This window comes from Pinus tabuliformis, chromosome 8 (assembly GCF_031772625.1).
Source record: "Pinus tabuliformis cultivar Carrire ecotype Pingquan chromosome 8, CPIR1, whole genome shotgun sequence".
Classification (NCBI taxonomy): Eukaryota; Viridiplantae; Streptophyta; class Pinopsida; order Pinales; family Pinaceae; genus Pinus; species Pinus tabuliformis.
This window is the reverse complement of record NC_142294.1, coordinates 1894456212-1894481783: the sequence shown is the minus strand read 5'-3', so window position 1 is coordinate 1894481783 and position 25572 is coordinate 1894456212. Positions and strand designations below refer to the sequence as shown.

The 25572-nt window shown below is 39.2% G+C and overlaps 1 protein-coding gene across 1 annotated transcript in view; it reads right to left on the bottom strand.

The window, feature by feature from the left end:
• The window catches only part of LOC149243957 (uncharacterized), a 222316-nt gene that overhangs the window by 128332 nt on the left and 68412 nt on the right, over positions 1-25572 (bottom strand). The window contains exon 2 of the mRNA XM_089374681.1: positions 13553-13662. Within this exon, the coding sequence (XP_089230807.1) occupies positions 13553-13662 (110 nt within the window). The remainder of the gene's footprint in view (positions 1-13552; positions 13663-25572) is intronic.

The window sequence follows — 25572 nt, the reverse complement described above, 5'->3', positions numbered from 1 at the left end:
GGAGAGGTTGGGGAACATGAGGTATCCAATACACAGAAAGGATTTGGGCAAATTCTAAACAGATTAGGAGATATTAAAATAATTAATATTTTAAATGGAGTCCCTAAGTCTAAACTTAGGGAAAATAAAATATTAATGTGTATTAATATGAATCTGTGATAGAGTGGTCCAAAAGACATGGATCAAGCCAGATCTAATCTTAGTCGTTGATTAAAGATTTAATCTCGGTAGTTGAGATGTCAACAGAAAAAGTATAAGAGCAGGCTTGAAGGGCACTTGGAGAATACACTAAGGGAGACTAGTCAGTTCAATTTCTGGAGCAGCGTTTGCTAAGAAATTGAACCAGTGGTCTAGAGAGCAATCAGGAGGCAAAAAGTACGGAACAGAGGGACGGGAGATCAACGCAGAAGAGGCAGACGCAAAGCCAGAGGAAGCCACAAAGAGGTAGCAGAGACTACGCAGAGCCAGAAGGGCCTACGTCATCCATGCAGAGGCTGCAGGAGCGACGCAAAATCCCAAAAAGGCTGTGCAGAGCCTCAGTAGGCTGACACAGAGGGTTTTAGGCTGATGCAGAGGGTTTCAGGCTATAGCAAAGGTCAGTAGTGCCTACGCTGGGTTTAGGAAAGTGTTGGAAGTTTTTCTATCTGTGAGTAAGCCAGTTTGGCACCCTGTTGTACAAGAAAATTGCTAAATAATAAAATCCTCCCTTGCTGCACCGGTTTTCCCACATTGGGTTTTTCCAGGGACATTAGTCCAACATAACTGTGTCAATGTGTGCATATTTTTTTTGTTTCTGTATTACGATGTGATACCTGCGGCAGTATTTATTTAATGTTTGTTGAAGTAATTTCATGAATAACTTATGATGAAATAAGTAGGAAAAGTAAATCAATTGCTACAGTGATAGAATTTTCACAATCTCGAACCTACCACTGATATCATTCACCATTATGGGGTTGTAGTCCTCTACCATCGCATCCAGCCAGACCTGATGTTGAGCTGCCTCCTGAAAACTAGCAAGCTCCCCATCCCGAGCTACTAATGCCTGATATCTATCTAGTTGTTTTCACTCTCTCTTATTGTTCCTTGGTGCACCGATGAATTCCTCTGCATCTCACAGAATCTGACGAAGTTCCCTGCTCATTCTTCCTCTGCCAGTAGGTGCTTCAGTTAGCTCCTCCTCATCCTTCCTAACCGAGGAAGAATTCTTTTCTTCTGTTGGTTGAAGAGGTTTGACCAACGGTTCCTCTTTTGACTGCTCCTCGGAAGGCATTTCTCAAGATTTTTTGAAAGCCCTGTCCTCCATGAACTTCACATCTCGTCGAACTACTACCTTCCTACTCCCTGGAAGATAGATTTTGTATGCCTTAGCATTCTCACTATATCCCACTAGATATCCTTTCTCTGCAGTTTGATCCAGCTTCTTCCTCTTTTCCTCGGGTATGCGGCAATATGCTAAGCTCCCAAATATCCTAAAATGACTGACTTCAGGCATCTTCCCTATGAAGACTTTCTCTGGAGTAATCTTGCCCAATGCCCGATGAGGAGTTCTATTCTGAACATAGACTATTGTGTTGCATGCTTCTGCCCACAGGAATTTTGGCATATCCTGATCATACATCATGGCCCTCACTGCTTCTACAATAGTCATGTTCTTTCTTTCTGCTACTCCATTCTACTCCGGATTGTATAGAGTTGTCCACTCTCTTCAGATGCCCTCCTTAGCGCAAAAATCAGTGAAGTCCTTATCGACATACTCTCCACCATTATCTGAGCACAACAATTTTATTTTCTTCCCAGACAGATTCTCTACCAGAGCCTTGAACTCTTTGAATCGACAAAAAACCTCATCCTTGGTTTTCACAAAATAAATCCAAGTTTTCCTTGAATGGTCATCAATGAAGATGAGGAAGTACTCGACGCCACTACGAGCTTTAGTGGACATCGGTCCACAAATATTTGAGTGTATCAATCCTAGTACACTCTTGGCCTTGTTTTTGCCTCTAGGAAATGTTGCTTTGGCATACTTTCCTAGAGCACATCCTCTGCATACATCATCTCATTTCGTACTAAGATCCAGAACTCCTGTTACAGTGCTCCTGAGAATTCTCAGAGCCCCATGGTGTAAATGTCCCATTCTTTTGTGCCATATTTCATTTAAATCCTTGTCTCCATGACTACCTATTAGTGCCATTGGTGATTCTAGTTGTAGTATGTACAACCTGTAATTTTTGATCCCAATCTGCACTTTCCTTTTCCAGCTCAGGTGTTTGACGTATACTTTCTCCTTGATGAAAAAAACGTCATAGCCTTTGCCTTAAAGTTGTGACACGAAAAGTGAGTTCATAACCCAATCCTGGTACATGTAGCACATTGGTAGCACGAAACTGCTCTCCCGTTTCTGTTTGAAAAACTATGGTACCCCTCCCTACTAGAGTACACTTTGCCTTGTACCCCATGGTGATCGTAAAGTTCATCTTCTCCTCCCGATAATCTGAGAAACATTCCCGGGTTCTTGTCATATGCCAAGAGGTTCCACTGTCTATATACCATACCTATGGTGATGCAGAGCTAGGCACACAAGCCACTTCTTCTTCCAACCTGGAAGCCAACATAGAGAAATCGAAATTACTTTCTCTTGTGCAATTTTTTGAAAATCTGTGCGAGTCTCCTGGCATAGATGCCTTTGCATCATCGTCTCGACCCATAATTGAATTTCCCTTCCTATCTCTGATTATTTCCTCTGATACCATGTGAAAATTCTATCACTGCAACAACTGATTTATTTTACCTACTTATTTCCCAATAAGTTATTTATGAAAATCTTTCAGTAAACATTAAAATAAATTATGTTGCAGATATCACACCATAATACAGAAACAAACACATGCACAAGAATCAACACATCAACACAGATATTTTGGACAATAGTCCCCAGAAAAACCCAATGTGGGAAAACCAGTGCAGCAAGGGAGGATTTTATTATTCAGCAATTCTTCAGTACAACTAGGTGCCAAACTGGCTTACCCAACAGAGAGAAAATTCTCCAGCACTTCTCCCAGTCTCAGCGTCAGGCTAGCTGACCTCTGCGTAGCTCCCAGACCCTCTGTGTCAGCTCCTGCCTCTCTGTGTCAGCACTAGGCCTCTCTGCGTCACCCATGCAGGCCCTCGAGTGACTGCGTAGACTGTTGCCTTTGCATCTTCCTGAGAGGTTATGTGTCTGCCTCTCCAACCTCTACGTTGGGCTTCTAGTGCTGTTCTCGATTCTCTATTCTATACTTGCTGCCTCTTGCTACTCTCTAGACCACTAGTTTGAATTTCTCAGCTAACCCCGCTCCAAAAATCAAATTGACTAGTCTCCCTCAGTGTGTTCTCCAACTGACCCTCAAGCCTCTTCTTATACTTTTCATGTTGGTCCTTCAACGGCCGAGATTAAATCTCTAATCAACGGCTAAGATTAGATTTGGCTTGATCCATGATTTTTGGAACCTTCTAACCCAGTTTTATATTAATACCCATTAATATTTTATTTTTCCTAAGTTTAGACCTAAAAACTCCATTAAAAATATTAATTATTTTAATATCTCCCAAACCGGTTAGAATCTTCCCAAACCATTTTTGGGTCTTGGAGATCTCATTTTCTTTAGCCTCTCCACCAATTTTCATGGCTAGAGCACATCCAACTAGGGCTTCTGAAAAAGGCCGAAGGAGGTCGAAATCTAAAGAGTAGCTGAGAAGGAAAGGAAAGTCAGTTGTTTGACCATCATTGACTCAAGGAAGAAAAGGTCAAGCTAAGAAGCATTGTTACTTGGTCTTGGAGAGGTGAATAGGTCAAGGGTCTGGGTCTTGGTATTCGTCAATTGAAGTCTCTATAAGAAGAAGGATTCGTTTGGGTTTTCCTCTAGAAGTGGAGAGATTTTGGTCCTGGATGATCGCCTACATTCTGTGTTTCTTGTCTCTTTATTGTTTATGCATTGGTAGTTGTTTGATGTAGAAGAACATAATAATAATCTAAGAAAAGAGAAGATCCTAATCTAAAGAAGAAAAAAGCATTCATAAGCAGTTATCATTATAGAGCAATCACCTAATCTTGATGCCATAAATTTCTCAACAGTTCGGACCCACTGTTTGCCTCAGTATCGGCATTTTTTTAGAGTTGACTCAAGACTAAGTTCAAACTTGTGTTCAATGTTGCCTTAAAACACATGTAAGATCCTTTATGGAGCAAACTTGGAGCAACCTTGTTTTAGGCCTATATTGAAGGCTCATTTCTAATCTATCTTGGAGTGTTTTGAAGATTAAGGCTCATAGATCTGGTAAGAAGGCCAAGATGCTAGATTGACAACAATTGAAGAGAGGTATGTACATGTAATATACGACAGATCAAAGGATTGTTGACAGGTTGGTGCCTGAGGAGGGGATTGGTGTCCTCATTTGATTGCCAGGTTGGAGCCTGGGCTTGCTCAAGAGAATTGGTGTCTTCACTCTATTTCCAGGTTGGAGCCTGGGCTTGTACAAAAGGATTGGTGTCCTCATTTGCCAGGTTGGAGCCTGAATTTGTAATGGAGGATTGGTGTCCTCGTCATTGTAGAAGTTTAAGGTGAGCTAAAAAAACATTCAAGTGGTTTTTCACTTTAAATTCTTGTATCCTTGCATGGTTTATGTTTTGTGATTCTAATTGCCTAGCTTATGTTTTAAACCAATAAAATTGATGCTTGGATGAAATACAGATTCACCCCCCTCTCATTATTTCTAACATCTCCTATCTTTATTTCCACTTCTAGAACCATGTAACTAGCATCTGGGTTTGCTCTTGTCATTGCCTTTGTGTCGTATAATGTTTATGTTGGTGGATTTGGATCTTGACTTGGTAGTCAATAGTGGTGGGTGCTACTAATCAATGGCATAATCTACTAAACCAACAACTATTTCATGGACAACAAAAGAAACAATAGACTCTGTTGGATTTGGAAGGAATGCTAAGCGAGGCACTGAATAAGCTAGATATACTATTGGTGTTGGATCATGCTCACGAAGGTTGGGCTCTTCCTCCCTATCATGAAGGTCAGAATCTAGCTCACTAACAAGCAATCTCTACCGCCAAGCTGCCCTTCCCTCGCTCAAGCAATCAAAAGAACAAGCAGTAGATCTTCCATCGCTCAATATCATATTGCACTTTTACCTAGTAGCACACCAGCCTCGTCGTCGCTAGCTCCCGCCATTGCTCAAGATCATTACAAACAATTCTATACAAAGCAAACGATTAACAAATTGAAATGATTAAACACTAACTTTGACTATCCCACCACAACTATCCCGCTTCTTTCCACCACTATCCTAAACTTTTCATCTATATTTCTTTGGATACTGGCTCATTATTAATACAACTTATACAGGCTTAAATGTGTAGCGTTCCTGCTACATCAAATATCTTCCTCAATAATTAGTATTTTGAAGTGTTTAAAGGTTCAGTTGATTGATATTTCAGTATACCAACACTTCCAACCCATAGTAACATCTTTCTTGGTCATTTTAAGACTTGCAGGTGGCCCTAAAGTGGGTTGTACCTTGTTGGTTTCTGCATTTTATTGCATATTTGCAGGGCTGCAAGTTCATAACAAGAAGTTTAATCTTCAGTTTCAACCACATACCAAGGTTGATATCGAGGTATTTTATCCCAAGATTGGTAAGGGGCTCTCACACTCAATTCTTGTGCTTTTCCAAGGCTTATTCCTTCATTTATTGAGTGTTTTCTTTGTTGGTCCGAATTTTTTGCAATAGAATATTTTATATCAGACCTAATTTATTAGTTTTCTTTAAATTCTAACCTTCATCATTTGAATGTTTATAGACCAATGTTACTTGGGAGCGGGAGCAAAAGCAGGGAGTGGGAGCGAAAACGGGTGCGGGTGCGGGAGCGACATTTTCAGAAGCTCCCGGTTTGGGAGCAAATCCCGGAGCGTTTTTTATATAATATATATATATTTTTTATATTTTTATATTTTGATACATATATGTCAACAAAAACATGTAGAATGATGAATTAGATATAAAAAACATAAAAAAAACATAGATTGAACCATATAAAAACAATCATCTAGAAGTTATAATCTTCATCAACCACGTCCACAAGTTAGTAACATAGTAGCATACAGCATATTGAGTTTCATGATTCATCAATCTTAAAGTTTCAAGCTTTCAAAATTCAATATATAACATTTATCATCATTGATCACCGAAGTTGTACTTGTAAGCTAAGTGTAACCATTACAACGAATAATATCTAACATGAAATGAAATGTTATAAAATGAAATGAAACAACTTTCAACTTTCATGAAGCATCATATTCATAATTCATTACTAATGAGTTATAATTGCCAACTTCAAACTTAAATTGTCATATATTGTTTAAAAAAATATCATAATAAATATGAAAGAGTCAATAGTTATAAGAACTACTAGAAACTAGAAAAGACAAGTAAATCTATTATCTATTGCTTATGCTTGGGCCTCTTGCCACCACGAGAAATGTCTAATTTTTTAGTCTTGTTGGAAAACCGGGATCTTTGTCATTAATATCACCCTTTAAGCATTAATATTCAAAGGTATCTTTGTCATTACCTCTGTATCTGTATAGGGATCTTTGTCATTAACCCTTTAAGCATTAATATTCAAAGGTATCTTTGTCATTACCTCTGTATCTGTATAGGGATCTTTGTCATTAATATCACCCTTTAAGCATTAACATAAGATAGAAAAAGCATAGCATGTCAAGTCAAGATTTTGTTTGAGTGATGCGTACATTTTTAGGAGGGTCATGATAGAGGAGTTCGACAACCCATTATGTCACTAACATCAAGGTACATAGAGGGATTGGTGCTCTTGATTAAATACGAGTTCCATACCCTAATACATGACAAAATTCAATAAAAACATTGCAATCCTGAAATCCTGAAAAACCGATAAGTCTGCTAGATTTTGAATGAAATCTAAAATTCTACTTTCTCCATATGAAATCCAATGAGGTCGGAACCACTCTCAAACATCCTGAATCATTTCATGGTAATGTTAAAAACTTAAGTAAAAGGATGAAAATGAAGATTAAGGAGAATGTCACTTTTACTTTAAGAATTTAACATTACCATGAATCACATATCAATACTAGGGCAACAGACTTGATCATTGAGCTGCCCCACTCAAAACTTTTCTTTGAAAAAGATTGCATTTGGAACATCATTGCAATATTTTTTTGCAAAATAGGCAAAATGTTCCCAAAAACGCTCCCGAAAAGGCAGGGAGTGCGCTCTCGACCCGCTCCCAAGTAACTCTCGCCCGGAGCGCGGATTGGGAGTGGGATCGAGGGGGGGAAGCGCTCCCCCGCAACACTGTTATAGACACTGATAATTCTAAGATCATTGTTTTAAGTGTGTACAATTTGGAATACCCCCATGGCATTCTAGGAGATTGCCAAAAGTGAGAGGGGAGTGAACCGAGGTGACAATGGGTACATCTCTTATGTGCTTACCATTTGGTAGGTCGTGTTGAAAAATGCGTAACTAGGTTCGGTCTTCATAAATATGAAATGTACTTTTGATTCTTGGATATTGTAAGATGAAAGAAAATTATTATTTTTGGAGCATGGGTTTCATGCTCAAAGTCTTTGATTTTATAGGTCAGGCACCCATTCAGTGCTTCAAGGGTTTGTCCCAGGTCAAGAAGTCAAAAGAGCATTGTCATAAGTTGAAGACCAAATTGGGCACATTGTAACTTGTAAAGAAAATTATTTTTGTCATTAAAAGTGTCAAAATACCCTTCAAGACCAAGTCAGCTTGGCAGCTAGGAAGTCAACCTATTTTGAGGAGCCACGTCCACCTTGAGAAACCTCTATAAAGAAGGGAACTCAACCTCCTTGAGACACATCCATCACTCTCTCATTCAAGCACAGGAGGAAGAAGAAGAAGGCCGCGAAGAAGGAAAAGGACGAAGGAGACTTGTCTTTGGGCTATTTTTCTCTCATACGTGCAAAGGAAGGTTAAGGTTTTTGCAATTGTTCTAAGGTTTTCTTCTGCAGGTTCAATCTTGAAAAAGGAAAGGAAAGAAGGTCAAGTGAAGGTCACAATAAGTCATCCTCAAGCTCCAGAAGGAAGAGAAAGTCAAGCGAAGGTCCGAGGAAGTCTCTAGAGGCCAGAAGAAGCTCACACGTGTCGCAGCAGCAACTACAGGAGGGCCGAAAATTTCAAAACTACAATGGAGGCCGAAATTTTGCAACTAGGGGTCGAAGTTGTGCTACTAGAAAAGATTTGTTTGTGTTTGACTTGGTCAAGGAAAGCACATCATCTGGCAAGGTTGGAATTGGTCTTGGTCTAGAGGTCTTGGAATTCATCAATTGAAGAATCTATAAGAAGAGAAAAGATTTTGCACGTTTTCCCCTCAAGTGGAGAGGTTTTGGCCTCGGCTTGCAACCTATATTTTGTGTTCTTGTTCTTCTTGTTTTGGTAGTCGTTTGATGATACACAAACATAATAATAAGTAAGAAAAGGAAAAAGACATCACAAGCAGTTATCAAAGATAAGAGAAATCACTCTAATCATTTCCTTATAGATTTCTCAACAGGTCGAACCTTGTCGAGGCTACTAATCTAGGTGATAATAGGTCACATGAATGCTTCTCACTCAAAGCCATCTCGTCATCAACAAGTGTACATAATTAAACAAAACCCTCCTCATCAAGGTATCACCATCAACCAAGCCCATGTTATCACTCTAGGCCTCATGAGGGTGATGTCAAAATGCTAGGGCATGATGTCATCATCCAAAAAGATGCACCATCCCTTCCGTAGGGATCTCAAGTCATCATCATCATCATCATCAAATTGGTCTAGGAACAAAGCAACATCCATCAAGATCGTGCAATGCTAGGTTGCAAACATCCTGTGTTCTATGGAGCAAATCTTCTTTCAAGGCAATGGCATGGCTTCAGTGAGCAGCATTTCAAGCTCTGGTGGGAGAGGAGAATGTCATCATCAATGTTGGAAACACTCCAAGATCAACGTTCTTCTCAAAGTGGTCAATTTCCTCACTACAATGTCTTGAAGTGTCATTAAGTGGGTTAGGACATCCTCTTTGAAGTGTTGGAGAAGACAAACAATCCCTCAAGGGATGGCAATTGTACTTGAGAGAAATATCTGAAACATACTCTCAAAATCGAGTGAGATTCTAATCATATGTAAGTAACCATAAAAGCATCAAAGTGTGCCATATCTCATGCAAAGGGACCAAAATACTTCAAACAATCATCATCATCAACTGGCTTTCTAGCTTAGGGTTTGTAAACAAGTTACCATGATTAAATATGGGAGGGTTCTCCAACGATCCTATTAGGTGCTTCCAATCCTAAGGGGAGGAGTTCCTAAGGCTGACACATCAATCAACACGTGCAAGTGGATAGTGGTATGGTGGGGTTTACTTCATGGAAGATGCCACCATTTGTTTACTAGCTATAAAATACCATCATTCTTGAGCACTATAATGTGAAAAGGGAGCAATCATGGGACTTGAATTATTCCTTTCCTTAGTCTATCTTTACCAACTCCCTTGTGTGCCTAGTTCTTAATGATTTTATTTTTCTTGTATAACTAATCTGAAATGGGGGCACTAAAGGCTTCTTGTCAAGCTTACAAGAACCTCTCCCATTCCAAAGCTTAAATATTCCCAAGATCTAGCTTATGATTAACCAATTGCGGAATTAAAAGTGCTTGAAAATAGGTGTATGCTTGTGTTTGTTTTTAAATTGTTTATGTGCTTTAAGTTGATTTGCTTAAACTGATATAAAAACATATAACAATGAAACAGTGCAGCAAATAAGCATTACACATAACAGCAATATAATATGGAGTTCACCCAAACCTCTTGGGCTACGTCTCCTTGAGCTCTAGTCAACTCAACTAGGCTCTCTGGCATTATGGCTTAAATTCTTTTACAAGCTCCACGCTCAACTCCATTGGTTTACAACTAAACCTATGGGTTTAGAATGCCATCTTACCCTTGGCTATCCTTACTCTGGAGACAGATATAGGCTCCTCTGGACTTGACTCCTTCAGTCAATGCTCTGAGTTTCTTGAGCTTCTAGCTTCTCTGACTCCCTCAGAATTCTCTTAACTATCTCTAGAACTCCTTCTGTCTCCAGCACACTCTGGACGCCAACAACCGCTTGATTATTTGATCTCTTTGCTATTCTGCAGCTTCATTACAACTCCATGGCTCTTAGAAGTCTGTTGTGAGCTCTTTGGCTCTGGTTCTGGCTCTGGCTCTAGCTCTCTGGCTCTCACAAGCTTCTGGGTTCGCTCAACCTCCAAGCGACCCTCTATCAATTCTACTCTCTGTGTTATCTCTCAGCCTCTGTGCGCATTCTCAGCCAACCTTCAGCATTTGTGCTCTCTATGTATTTGTAACACATTGGTTACAGCCCTCCATCATGGAAAACTCAATTGTTTCACCACAAGAATCCATTTACAATGGAAAGGAACCGTCAGCATGGGAAACCCGATCATTTTTCCTTCCTCTGGCCGAAATAGCCAAATAACGGAAATACACAGGAAAACGCACGCAAAACACATCATGGGCCTTTAGCCCGGACTTCAAATAATATAGAATCGCATCTATAAACCCATTGGGTCCGCCATTCTATTGCAAATCGCAATCGCATAGGCGTATGGCCAAAAAACCCAATACACGGGAAATACACAGAAATCTCGTAAATCTGAACTTCAAAAGTTATGAAATCGCGCTTATAATCCCCATCAGGTCCACCTTTGGTCGCCATATCGCAATCGCATTGTTGCATGGTCAAAACCCAAATACATGGGAAATATAAAGAAAACCCGAAATTCCGGATTTCAAATATTATGAAATCGCGTCCATAATTCTTATCTGGTCCGCCTTTTATCAGCATATCGCAAGTCACAATCACAATGTGCATTGGCCCTGGTATCGAGGGTTTGCTGATTGTCGATCGCCGATATCGCCGATCGACCCATCGAAACATCGCAATATCGCTTATCGCATTGGCCCTTTGTATCGGGGATCACCGATCGCCGATCACTCCGATCAGATCCTAACCATTGATTCTGCTCCTCGATCCGACGGTCGATATTGCACATCGCATATCACTATCGCAACGACCCCAAGGGTCTTCCCTTTGACTGTGCCGATCGCCGATCACTCCAATCAGATCTTGACCGTTGATCCATGACCTCTAATCTGACGACTGACAGTCATTTCAGGCGCATAACTTACACAGGGATTAACCACCTGAAAAAGCGGTTTCCTCTCTCCTCCTGCGTGCTACGTGTCGGCCAATGTATGGAATCGGGCGGAGCCTGTCCAATACTGCTTACTGCTTGAAGCCCGCCCGAAATACCGCTTACTGCCCTCCTTTCGGAACTCAAAAGGTTTAGTCTATTTTCTATAAATTCTTCGGGTCCGCCTGGCTGCTACTGCCCACGTGCTTTATCCGAATTTCAATGTAAAACGTGCTTTTATGAAGGTTTAGCGCTTAACAAAGGTTTTTAGCACATAAGGCTAATATTAACCCTTTAGGCCACATTTAATAAGAAATGCCTCCTTTTCTAAGGACATTGGGCAAATCTTCTTTTTACAATAACTCCTTCGTCCAGAGTCCGTTTTGGCCCGTTCAAATTGCGTTGGATTCAGAATGAAACAATCTACAAGATGAGACTATTTTCAAAATCATCCAATGACTTTCATTTTTCCTCTATGAGGAAAATTTATAGACTTAGAAGTCTATGTTAGATCCATTTTGGATCAATAACTTGGGTCACAAGCTTTTATTTATGCATCAATTATGCCTTAAAGATGAAGAGGTTTATTGTTCATCAAGGTTGGGATATTAGACTTCCTTTCATTTAAATTTGCTCATGCATTAGCCAAGCACTAGGTGAGGGCTAATGAAGGGGCTAGAGCTCAAGCTAGACTTTTGTCTGTGTACTTTATTATATCCTAACCAATCTTTTTGTATTTTATAATCATGGCTCATGCTATTTCTTTTCTTTTTGCAGCATCAACCTCTTAGGGCAAAGTTTTCAGGCCCCTACTCAAGAATGAGGAAAACAGGGAACCAATACTAGTGATAGATAGCAATCAACTCGAAGATGGGATGTGGATATAGGGGGCATATGGAAAGCGCCAAGCATTGATTACCATTGACATGCAAAATCAATCATTGCCTCCAATTTGTGCCCCTCTTGGACAGTGGAAAGAAAGGCCTCAAAGAAAGTTACACTAGACTAGGGATAGGGGTTAACCACTGAGGTCAAGCATGGAACAAGAATACAACCAAAAGCAGTCAATTATCCAATCCAAATTATGATCCATACTAGAATGCCCTTAAACATTAAATGAAAGAACTTGATTACAAAAATGGTTAATGTACCTTATAATGTATGACCAACCTTCATCTGATAAGTAAGCTAGATGTCACAAAGCACTAACTAGAGCATAGATGGACGGCCTTTGAGGCTAGATATATATAGATCACATAAGGCTGCTGGTTGGTAAGCTGATCACAATGGGAGAAATTTTCTCCCAGTTACCCACCTAGGTGGGTAATAGTCCATGTGAGGAATAAAAGATCGGTGCGCTAAAACAATTGTGATGGGTGTTTCCACCCTTAAATAATGTGATCACCTTTACAAGTTTAATACAAGTATTCCTTTAAGCCACATGTCCTAATAGATCCATCTCCATGATGCCCGAATACCAACTCAAGACATAAGCATGTCCATCAAGGCAGGGAGTTACTACCCACCAGGGGGCAGTTAGCAAAGCCATAAAACCAATCACCATGAAGAAACTAAGAAGACTGATCACAAATGTCCACCCAGGGGGAACTAGGATGCACTTTTACACTTCATTCCAAATGGCCTACAGGGCCAAAAGATTGCACACATTTGGGTTTACAAATGGCATGGTCCTTTGCCAAAAATTTTGGGGTACCCCTCCAGTCTCTCCTCGCAACCTGTAATTGCCACTAAGCTCCAAAATACTTTTATTGCATTTGTGAGGGAAGAAAGCCATGAAAATGGTGGATTAAGACATGCATTTTCAAGTGGTAACACACATAAACCAACCAGAATACAATGATTTTTGTGGACTTGCAACCAGATAAATCACATCTGAATCCTTAACATGGTAGGACAAGGAAAGGGAAGAGAAAATCCATGAAAATAACATAACTGTGGGGTAAGCTATAATTATCAATACAATTCAGATGGTAAGTTTTTTTCCACATTAAAGCACAAACAAAGCTGGCAACATTTGGAATTTAAGATAGATAAATGAGGTGAAATTAGGCTTCTAAATCTGCACATGTGATGAAATCAACAACAGGAATCCAAATACATATAGAACTGATAAAGTTATTGGAATGGAAACTCATGGTGAAGTTAAAGAGAAGACAAAAATGCGATCTCATATATAGTGATCTCACTATGTTTTTTTTAGATTTTGAAATAGAAGGAACAATAAAAAAGACCTTGGTTCTGTGTCAAGAAAGTTGAATTGGCGTTGATCTACTGGTAGCAATAGTTGTAATAGTTGACGCGACTTTCCACCTTTAAGACCATTTTCAAGAGCTTTTGTTGCCTGAGATAAGAAACAAAGAAAAAATGCTTATAAACTGTCATGCAACTAATTCAATAAATGCATATTAGCAATAAGCTAAGTGTCGTATATTCTTTCCAATTCATCTTAAATTCATAAAATTCAAAGGCTTCAGTCTTGACCTCTATTACATGCTTCAACAACAATTCTCTATGAAGTTTAAGATTCCTTTAGCTTCACGATTGAGTCTGCTAGTAAGAAAGTGTGATTAGGATTCTCTTATGTCTCCCTAAAGCCTTGTAAAGTATAACTAAGGTAAATATTTGGCTGTTTTACTGATTGAAACTGCACTTAAGCTAAAAGGTCAGTCCCAAAAGCAGTTGCAAGCCTAAACATCCCTCTGTTTAAAAGGGCTATCATTGTCGCCACAATAGCACCTTTTCTTATTTAAAGCTGGTTCTCCTCTGGCACAAGGGGTTATCCCTAGGATTAGGATAAATAAAGCTCTATGCAATGGAGGCTAAGGTGAAAAGAAGAGCTGCTTTGATAAAACATAAAATTAGACGATTTATTAACTTTCTACTTTATGGTGGTTGAAGGTGAGTGACTAGTGTCAATAACCTAATTGGGCATATAGAGTCTTGGGGTTTCTAGGAGGGCAGGAAGTTGTAAATGAATAGAGGTAAATATGTTGTTCAAACATGTGCAAATTTACTTACGAATGCATGATATGATGGCTGGAAATTAACAGATTTGTAGACCTTTCTTAGGTGATCTATTTATGCACATGCTAAAACAAGGAGAGATTTTACTTCAAGCTGAGATAAACCATGTACTCCTCCAACAAAATGACATACATTAGTGCCTCAAACTTGGAAGTAAAAACAACAAGAAGATGAATAGATGGCACCTCATTCAATCCCCTTGTTCAATGGCAGATCTACCCTATATGTGTTGAGAAATCTAGGGCATTCAATGTTAACAATTTCTCTGCTTGATAATTGCTTGTGATATGCTTGTTTTTTTTCTTTGACTTATGATCTTTCACTTTGTTAGCTTATTAGAGTGTTCTTTTTCATCAAGACAATTATCAAAATAAAGACAAGTGACACAAAATATAGGCTTCTCTAGCAAGGGCCAAAACCTCTCACCTCTAGAGAGGAAAACCCGATAAAATTCTTCTTCTAGATCTTCAATTGATAAGTACCAAGACCATGACACTAACCCTTGACTCTAGTATCCTCTTCAAGAACCTTGTCACCAACCTTGTCCTTTCTTATCCTTCCTTCATTTTCTTCTTCTAGAGAAACTCGGTCTCTACTTCTTATGTTGCACCTTCACTATTACCCTAGAGAATCTCGGCCTCTAGGTCTTCTAGAGAAACTCGGTCTCTACTTCGTATGTTCCAGAGGATTCCTTTCTTCGCTATCCCAGAAGAAACCTATTCATTGCCTCCCAGAAGATTCCTTCTTTGTTGCCCCAAAAGATACTGCTGCCCCAGAAGATTCTACTGCCCTAGAAGAATCTACTTGCTTGTCCCAGAAGAATCTACTTTGCTGCTCCAGAAGATTCTACTTCGATTTACGCAGAAGATTCTTCCTTTGATACCCTAGAAGAGTGTCCCTTTTACCTTAAAGAAAACCCTCTCTTGCTGCCTCCTTTTCGCACTTCTTCGCTGGAATTGAGTTCGAACTTGATGCTTAGAATGGAGGTTGAGTTCCCCTACTTATACCCCTCTTCTCTAGGTCTTTAGGCCGACTTGATAGCTAGATGTAGGCTGACTTGTTCTGGCAGCTTCTTTAATGTTTGTAGGCCGATTTGAAGAGGTTTGGTGACAAGTTCTTTGGAGGATACTTTACATAGACAAGATGACCTTTTACAAAGTGTAACATGACTTCATTTACATGACAATGACTCTTATATTTTATGACTAGATGACAAATAAATCCTAAAGACTCTCAATGGGAGTCTTGACTCAAAAACAAAATCCTTGCTCATGAAACCCATGAAGCAAGTCAATATAATAATTTTCATTTTTCTTATTTACATCTCTTTACATAAAATCATAATTACATGTCATTATGAAGACCGAACCTAGTTACATCTTTCAACAATATGAAGTCCTTGTTACCCACCACTTTGTGGGTGATATCCCTGGGAGAAATTTTTCTCCATGATGAGCCTCAGCCAGCAGCCAGTAGCCCCTTGATGGCTCCTACTAGATCATTGTGCCATTTCTCTGCCACTTGAGCTAGCCATGTGGTCCCTCACCCACCTGTATTGATCGTATGTTTGAAGGTGGGCCTCCCGAATCCAAAGGTATATCTTGTCATTTGGTAATTGAGTAGTGGGTTTACTTATCATGGATACTTCTGGGTGTGGATTGATGGGGGGATTTGGCAGAAAGAGTGGGCTTAGTTTGTACTCCTATCCCCTTGATCTCTGTTGACCACTACGTGTCAACTACCCATAGCAGTATACCCCCTTTTTTCACAAAAGGGGTAGCGCTTAATCGACATGTCTGTGCCATTTGACAATCATCATCGACCTAATCATGTTATGTTGTAAACCCAGTCTGCATGTGTAAATTGTAAATAATCTTAGCTATCTGAGTCATGTATGTAAATTGCCTAGGCAAACCTAATTTTCTAGTGATAATCTACGTTCCGGAAGGTTTTTTTTCTCACTGATCCATGACCGGTAGAGTTTTCCTTCAGCCTAACCCCAAAGCCAAAATGAATTGTCATTAGAATCTTAGGGAAATCCTAGTGTGCTTCGAGTCTGTGCAAAAGTAATTTGGAAATAATTCTAACTATTTGGTTAGGTTATTACAAATTACTTGATCTGCTAGATTATATCTGTGTCGCAGAACTGGTGGTCCATGAGGGTCTATGTCAAATGGGTTTTCCCCCTTGCGATGTAAAGTTGTAAAAGTCATGATGTAAAGTGTCTTGAGGGTTAGGAAATGTTTTAAGTCCTAAGTCCTAGGTCCTAGGTGATTTTTCCAAAGGCTAAGTTCGAGGATCCATTTAAAAATAAAAATTAAAAATTAAAAAAATTAAAAGATATAAATAATAAAAAATAAAATTAAAAAATAATTAAAAATAATAAAATAGAATAAAATCTAAAAATAAATTAAAAAATTTAAAATAAATTTAAAAAATAAATAAAAATTCGATAAAATAATAATAAGTCAAAATTTCGAGGAAATAAATGCAAGATTTTAATTTTTAATATATTAAAATGCATTTAAAAATTTGACAGATGAGATTAAAAGGGATTTTGATCCTCATCGACGGTCGAGATCATTTTGACATGGATCACTCGAACTAGCCGTTGGGAATTTTTCCTTTAAATAAGGTGTCAGGGGTCATTTGAAATCAAATTGGATCTAAGAGTCTGGTGCTAAAGAAAGCTCTCTTGTAGTCATTTTTTTTGTGCAATAAAGAAAGACTTTGGGGTTGAAATCTTGCTGGTGTTACTCTTCTAGAAGTGCTGTAAGATGATTTATTTTTCTGCATAATTTTATTTTCAGCCATTGATAATAGCTTGATGAAGATTGATTTAGGCATAGGTATCTTGTCTGATCTCTGGGGTTTGAATGATAATTTAGATTCTGAAATTTAATGGCAAGTATCTCCATTTGATCTGGATTTCACTATTGTTTTTTCCCTCTATGTTAATGGTTGATTTTAAGCTGTGCAAGAAATCTTAGTTTTGAGTTTACCAGACGTTAGGGTAAGTTCTCGGCTGAACCAGCCAACTCCTGGATTGCGTTTTCTGAAAGAGCCCAGCGAGTTCTTGATCCCGGGCTTATCATTTGAAATTTTTTTTTTTATGAATGCATGAAGGATTTTCTGAAGCATCTCACATTAAGTTTAAAATTCTGAAAATATTATTGTGGATTATTGACAAATCTGGTTGCTTAAGAGTCGAAAATCTGTAATTATTTAACTGGTTTTTAGGGTTTTTAAGGTTACATTATTGTATATTTTGCTTATGGGTGTTTGTTGTTGTCATTGCAAGTTGCAGATCTAAAGGTGAGATTCAATCTTGAAGCCAGATCTAGGGCCTGGAGGGTAAGATCTGGCCTCAGGATCAATTCTTGCAGTTTTTTTTGAAGAGATCCAAGGCTCTCCAAGCCATCTGTTGGGGTTTCATTTCCGCAGGAAAATTTTCGTAAATTTTTTTTTTAGGGAAGCTCCTGGATTGTGCCAAGTTTCAGCACTGCGTTTTTTTTGCTCAGCTCCTTCCCTCAGCAATCTGCCCAAGTATAATTGTCACACCTCTGGCCAGTCTCTACCTACAGATCTCTTCAAATTTGTGACAAAATCCTGTTCATCTTACGCTGCTCCTACCTCTGCCAGCTTCTTCCATTATCGCAGTCACGTTTTTCTCTGCCCATTCTCTACGCTGCCAGAAAGCCTTAAATCCGCAGCAGCACGCTGCCCTCATTCATCGATCTGCGTCCATTTTCTTGTACGTTGCTACACTTCCTTGCTGTCATCCCTTTGCCATCACATTCCATACAGCCGTCGAGCCCCACCTCTCCATGTTGCATTAACCCTATCGCTGCCCAGTTTAACAAATCCGCTCCTTTTTGCTGCCTTTCTGTTGCCATTCGACCCTTCAAAACTGCGTCTGGCTTCCATCATCGTACTCCTCTCGGTTACCCTTGCAAATCCCTTCCCTTGGCTGCCTGTCCTCTACACACAGCCTCCTCCAAACCTGCGTACTGCACTCCCTCCGCTGTCGACTTGCACAACAGACAAAAAAAAAAAACTCCACGCGTGCTCTCTTTGCCATCTTTCCTTTTTGCCAGTGCTCTCTCCATCCTCACGTCATCCCCTTGCTATCTGCAAACCCTCGTCCATCAAACCTGCAAACTACAATCACATCCCTTCACCATTCTACCATGCTATCCCCATCCCTGCGTTTCTTCTCCATTCCATCGAGCTATCCCTGTACGCCGTCGATTTCTGCCTGGAGCAAATAAACAAATCATTGGAATTTTGATGCTATTTTATTTTATTTTTATTATGAATATGTGTGTAAGTAGCTAGCATGTATTTCAGTTAGTTGCATTTACTTTTAATTTAGTTTATGTATATATGTTAGTTTAGAATTTAGATTCTATATTGTTTCATTTTACGTATGTAGATTAGGTGTTAGTTTTTTATTTAGATTTTAAATTGTGTTCCATTTTAAGCTTAGAATCTCATAAAGAAATAAAATATATATGTATATATATATATATATATAAAAGCATAAAAAAATTTCTATTAGGTTTTTTTTTTTATTAAGTCATTAAATTAGATTTTGATTTTATTAATCTAAGTTTTAGTTTAGAATTAGATTTTTTTTTATTAGTTTTGTTCTATGTTAGTTTTAAACTTAGAACTTTATATCATAATAAAAAATTCAAAAAAATTATTTATATATATATATATAAATTCAAAAAAATAAAAAATAAATCATAAAAGATTTTAGCTTTAATGTTTTGGTTCATTTTTTTTATTTTAAATTTAAATTTTGATAAAAAAAAAATATTAAAAAATAAAAAATCATAAAAAGTTTTAGATTTTCATTTTTTGCTTTGATTTTAGGATTTAGTTTTTTTTAGAATTTTATAATATATATATATATATATTTAAAAAAAATTGAAAGATTATGAAAAAAGACTAATTTAAAATTGGAAATTCCTTTTAAAGTCTTTTTTCTGTTGTCCTATAGTTAAATGTGCTTAAATGTTTATATCTGAAGATTAACTATTTGAATCTCGTTAGCATTTAAATTTTATGGTTGTTTAAAGCATTTAATCTTTAGAAATTTAATTTCCGGATCATTATTAAAGCATTATGCGTTTATTGATAATCTTGTTGACCTAGGTTGTCATTGATGTCAATATGGCAATATTTTGGATACTAGAGGATGACATGAAGCCAAGGGGATGCAGACAAGATTCATGAAGAGACAGGAGCAAGGCCAGCCGAGCCATGTATATATATCATATATATATGCAGAAACAGACATATATGCAAGAATGTCTTTGAAAGACACTGCCAAGCTAGAGGAGCAGATGGAGACGAGAGGAGCTAACAGAGCATGAAGCACCACCATCGGAGCCATATCGGAAGAGTGCTGCATGTAATACATGCCCACGAAGAACCTACAGGAGTAGCCACATATATATATATATATATAAATATATATATGCCAAAACAGAGTTAGCAGAGCTACAGGAGCAAACAGAGCAAGCAGAACAGAGCATATATATATGCCATATATATGCCAAAGAAGAGGAGCAAACGGAGCATATCGGAGCAAGAGGAGCCATCGGAGGAGCAATGGATGCATTTACCACCAGTGGAGCCATACATATATATATGCCATATATATGTCAATGAAGAGGAGCACACAGCTATTGGGAGCCATGTATCCATGGGACGCAGCAATCACAGCTATCGAAGCAACAGTGCCAAAAGAATACTCTATTGGAGACAGACGTGTTAACGCTATCGGGCCGTAGAACCCATGTAGCATTGCCTCCGTGTATTTATCACCGAATGCTTTTTACACAGAGAAATCACGCTAAACACTTCGCTGATTCGGGAAAGCGGACTTGAAAATATATGCACAGAATATTTGGGATCCTATCGGGTCCGGCACATCGCATCGCTATAAGCGAATGACCTATGTTAACGGTGAGCCCTGCCCCTCTGCGATCACCGATAGCGATCATCGCATCGGGAATTCGGAGCGGAAGTCACATAATGTTAAGCTGCCCCTTTGCGATCGCCGATTGCGATAAGGCTGCGGACCCGACGAGAATATTAGCTATGGTTTAATACCATATCGCATCCGCCCATCGCTATGCTACACAGAGGGTTGTTCAACTTGCGATCGCCGATTGCGATAAGCATGTGGACCCGACGGGCACATAAATTATGGTTTAATACCATATCGCATCTGGTCCATCGGATCGGCCATCGGCCATCGGCAGAGTCATGGGTGCTGATATATAAAGGGCCTCACGAAACCTCCGATTGCGATTTAAGCTCCAGACCCAATACAATTTAGATGTGGGTGTAATACTGCTTGAAGTCCGCCCCTTAGTCTTTTGGACTGTTTTTGCTCATATTTCCTATGTAATTAAATATTTGTATATATTGCCGTGCGCTGGGTTCTGAGGCAAAAATACATTAAGGAACGGTCCCGATATATCAGGAGGCTGAACCATGCCGGTTGCCATTGCGATCAGGACGTGGCAGGTCTGTTAAATAATGCCATCCCTGTGTATGCCTGCAATCATTGGAAAAGCAGCGCTGTTACAGTTTTAACCGGGAAGATGTGTTCTTCGGTGGATCGCTTGGACATGTCCATTGATTGAACGTGTCCTATGAATATTGGAATGCTCAGATAGACAGAGGAAACAGAAATTCGGGAAGCCGAAGAAGCAAGCAAGCGCAGAGGAAATGACAATGACCGAGGAGGAAACTGACAGGATAAGCGAGCGTTGAGGAAGCCAAAGAGCCTGCGGAGAAAGGAAGCCAAACAGCCAGTGAGAAAGAGGAAACGAATGGACAAAGGGATGGAATGTATAAAAACAGCAAAAATAGAGGACTGTGGATGTTGTTGGTGTTGCAAAGAACCAGAGTGTGAGATAGCATAAGCAACAGCGGTGAATGTTGTTGAACACTGTGGAAATAATCTGGAGGAGACAGAGGCAACGAGAGGATCCAGCGGAACGGAAAGAAGGCTGAAGGGCCGACAAGACAGCAGACAGTCGAAGGGGAGAAGTAGCCAGCAGAGAACATAAGCTTGAACAAGAAGTTGTTCTTTATGCAGAGCTTAGTGGAGCTAACAGTAGACTAACTAGAGTTGTGTGAAGACATTATCAGAGAGCATGAAGGCTATTGGAGACTATCTGTGGGCAGTGTGCAGAGTTGTAAAGAGTCATCCATAAGAAGACATGGTTGTCATTGATACTGTAGTTTGGAGACTACAGTGAAGTTGTAAATAGACAGAACTCAGCAGAGAAGAGTTCTGAGAGCAGAACTGAACAGGATTGGAGTCCTTGGGGCTGGTGCCTCAAAAGCAAGAAGGATTGGAGTCCTTAGGGCCGATGCCTCAGAAGTAAGTAGGATTGGAGTCCTTGGGGTTGATGCCTCAGAAGTAGGAAGGATTGAAGTCCTTGGGAGTTGGTGCTCCTAAGTCCAAGATTGGTGTCTTGGCAAAATAGAGTTGGTGCTCTGGAGGTTGGAGCCTCACCAAAGTCCAAGTTGGAGCTTGGCAACTGATTGTAACCATCTATATATTGTATATATTTTACTGCATAGTTTATATTAATAAAAGCATTTATTCCTGTTATTCATCTTGTGTTCTGAATATATATGTTTTAACTGGTAAAACAATAGTGGGAAAAAGAAATACTGATTCACCCCCCTCTCAGTATTTCCAACAATTGGTATCAGAGCAGGTTCCTTCATTCAAAGCTTAACAGCTTGAAGGTTGACTCTTAGAACACAAATGGCGAGGTCAAGGAAGAAAGTCTCCAATCCTCCTAAGGATGTGTCTCCCTCTACTACTAAAATAGAAGACAATGAATTTGAGGAGGCTCCAAGGCTCAATGGGAACTTTAATATATGGGAAGCAAGAATGAGGAATTTCTTACAGACTCAAGGCATTGAAGTCTGGAAATCAGTGATTGCTGATAGCAGGATGGATGAGGAATCCAAGGAGTACAATGCAAAAGCAGTAAAGGCAATCTTGAATGGGCTACCTGATTCTGTAAAGAACAATCTAGGAAAATGTTCATCAGCAAAGGGTATATGGGACAAACTTCATGACCTTCACTCAAAAGGAGCATTGACCATGAACATCAGTCAAGAAGATGATGGAAATCTAGAAAGAAATCCAGAACCCATCATAGAAGTTGAACATGAGAATGATGATATCAAGGTTAAAACAGACTTAGAAGATGAAGAGAATGAAAAAGACTTTGTAGAAGAACTCCTTGCTCAACTTATGACTGCCATGGAAGAGATTAACAATTTGAAAAAGGAAAATGAGGCACTTAAGAAGATAGCTCCAGTTGGTAACCAAGATCAAACAAGGAAGAAAGTTGACCTCATCAAGCTTCAAGTACAAGAAAGGGATGAAGAGCTTGCCAAGCTTAAGAAGGAATAATATCAAAGCAAAAGAAAGCATCATGAAGAAGTCATATCCATGACAAATCAATTGGATAAAGCAAAGAAGCAGGAAGATATCCTGTCAGGCCAACTTGAACAAAGGCACAAGAGCTTGAACAAACTTGAAGAAGAAATTGGTCAGTACAAGGTAGAGGTCTCCTCCCCTAAGTCTCAATTACAAGAAGCCAGGAAACAGGCACAAGGAGCTGAGAAGAGAATGGAGAGCAGTCAAGTAAAGAATGAAGAAATCTTCAAAATGAAGTCAGATATCATCTCACTTAAAATAGTAGCAGATGAAGCTACTCGTAGCAAGGAAGAAACTGAGAAACAACTTGCCAAAAAGAATAATGAGTGTGAAAGATTGGAAGAAGAGATTGTCTTCCTCTGAAAAAAGGTTGAAGGGATGAACAAAATCTTGAAGAGCTCTCAAGCCTTGGATGACATGCTCAGCTATCACAGATGTCCATCTAATAAATCAAGTCTCGGATATGTAGGTGAATCCTCAAACAAGAATGAAAATGCTTCAAACAAAAGAGATGTGAAGAAGCTAGAAAGAAATAGTGATGCTCCCAGTTCCAGCAAAGGCAAGGAGAAAAATCAAGGCTACAATAGACCAAATCCTGCTCCAAGAAGAAAACCAGCTCCAAGAAGAAATGTAGATGATGACAAAGATGCGAGAGGCAATGGTTATCATCAAAGGATCTCAAGGAAGAAAGGCTTCAGAAGTACATCAATGAAACCTCCATCTCCCAGGTACCAAAGTTCATTTTTTGGTTATTGTTATTCTTGTTCAAACTTTGGTCACATGGCAAAAGACTATAAAGCATATCATAAAGATAAATGTTATGGTGCCCAACCACTCCATAGAGATAGATGTTATAGTCTCCTACAACCTCCAAGAAACAATTTTGCAGGAAGAAATCATGAATTCTTATTCATGAACAATGTAGAATGCTTCAAGTGTCATAACATTGGTCATATGGCACGTGATTGTAACTTAACATGGGCTCTTACACAAGCTAGAACCATGCAAAAGAAGAAAGTTACACAAGTATGGAGAAGGAAGGAAATACAATCCAAAAGTCCCTTGAGTTCTTCAGCCAACAGCATATGTCATTGGCCTGAATTTTGACAATCTAAGCATTAGATGGGAAGACTCTGCCCAAAAGAGATGATGCATACAGTTAGGGGGAGCCTGTAAGTCTTGATCACTATTGCAGAAGCTATTAGTGAAAAGGGTCCTGATGAAATCCTTGTTGAGCTATATTAACAATCATTCTTTGATGAAGATCATGTCTCAGGAGCACTCCATTGAAGCATATGATCCTGTAACCATTCTTTGGACTGTTGTTAAAGAAATAGGGCAAACAACCATGGTGCTATTATCACAGAAGTTTATGTCTTAACTCAGGAATTTAATGTGAGAACAGATAAATTCTGGACACTAATAGAGGCAGTCTTCAAACAAACAGATACATCTGGAATGGAGTTTGAAGTAAGAGCAGCTGGCAGCATATAACAAAACTGAAGCATTGCATGAAGATGCAAATCAATAGAAGCAAATCAGCAGAACAAATTTAAAGGACAGTCACAGATTGGATATCTGAATCTGGAGAGATATGTACAAGAACACAAGGAAAGGATGGCAGTGAGTTAAGAAGAAGCAGAAAGACACAAATGAACTCATATCTGAAGAAAGACACAAGAAAGACAATCTCAGTGGTAGTTTCCCTTGATTCGGACTATGAAGGTCTCTCAATTCTGCTTATGAAGACAACAATATGGACTGAGGCATCAAAGCCTAGACTTGGACACTTGGTGTATGGTCGTTTGCAATCTAAATGAAAGCATTAAAGTAGAGCATCCTTAAGCATTGTTGAAGCCATGATAAAGTAGTTTTGAGACATGAAGAGGGAATAATGTGCAAATTGATGATAAAATATCAATCCTTCTATCTTGAGTAAAAAGAAGAAGAGCACTATGACAGGGGGAGTCACAGACCCGTGAAGATCTACCATTCATGAAGAACAAAAGCAGTTTGATAGGGGGAGTCCTAGAGCACTCCTTTGCCATTGATGTCAAAGGGGGAGAGAAGAAGAATATTGCCATCAATAACAAAGGGGGAGATTGTTGACCTAGGTTGTCATTGATGTCAATATGGCAATATTTTGGATACTAGAGGATGACATGAAGCCAAGGGGATGCAGACAAGATTCATGAAGAGACAGGAGCAAGGCCAGCCAAGCCATGTATATATATCATATATATATGCAGAAACAGACATATATGCAACTCTTTGAAAGACACTGCCAAGCTAGAGGAGCAGATGGAGACGAGAGGCCAGAGGAGCAGATGGATACGAGAGGAGCTAACAGAGCATGAAGCACCACCATCGGAGCCATATCGGAAGAGCACTGCATGTAATACATGCCCACGAAGAACCTACAGGAGTAGCCACATATATATATATATATATATATATATATATATATATATATAAATATATATATATGCCAAAACAGAGTTAGCAGAGCTACAGGAGCAAACAGAGCAAGTGGAACAGAGCATATATATATGCCATATATATGCCAAAGAAGAGGAGCAAACGGAGCATATCGGAGTAAGAGGAGCCATCGGAGGAGCAATGGATGCATTTACCACCAGTGGAGCCATACATATATATATGCCATATATATGTCAATGAAGAGGAGCACACAGCTATCGGGAGCCATGTATCCATGGGACGCAGCAATCACAGCTA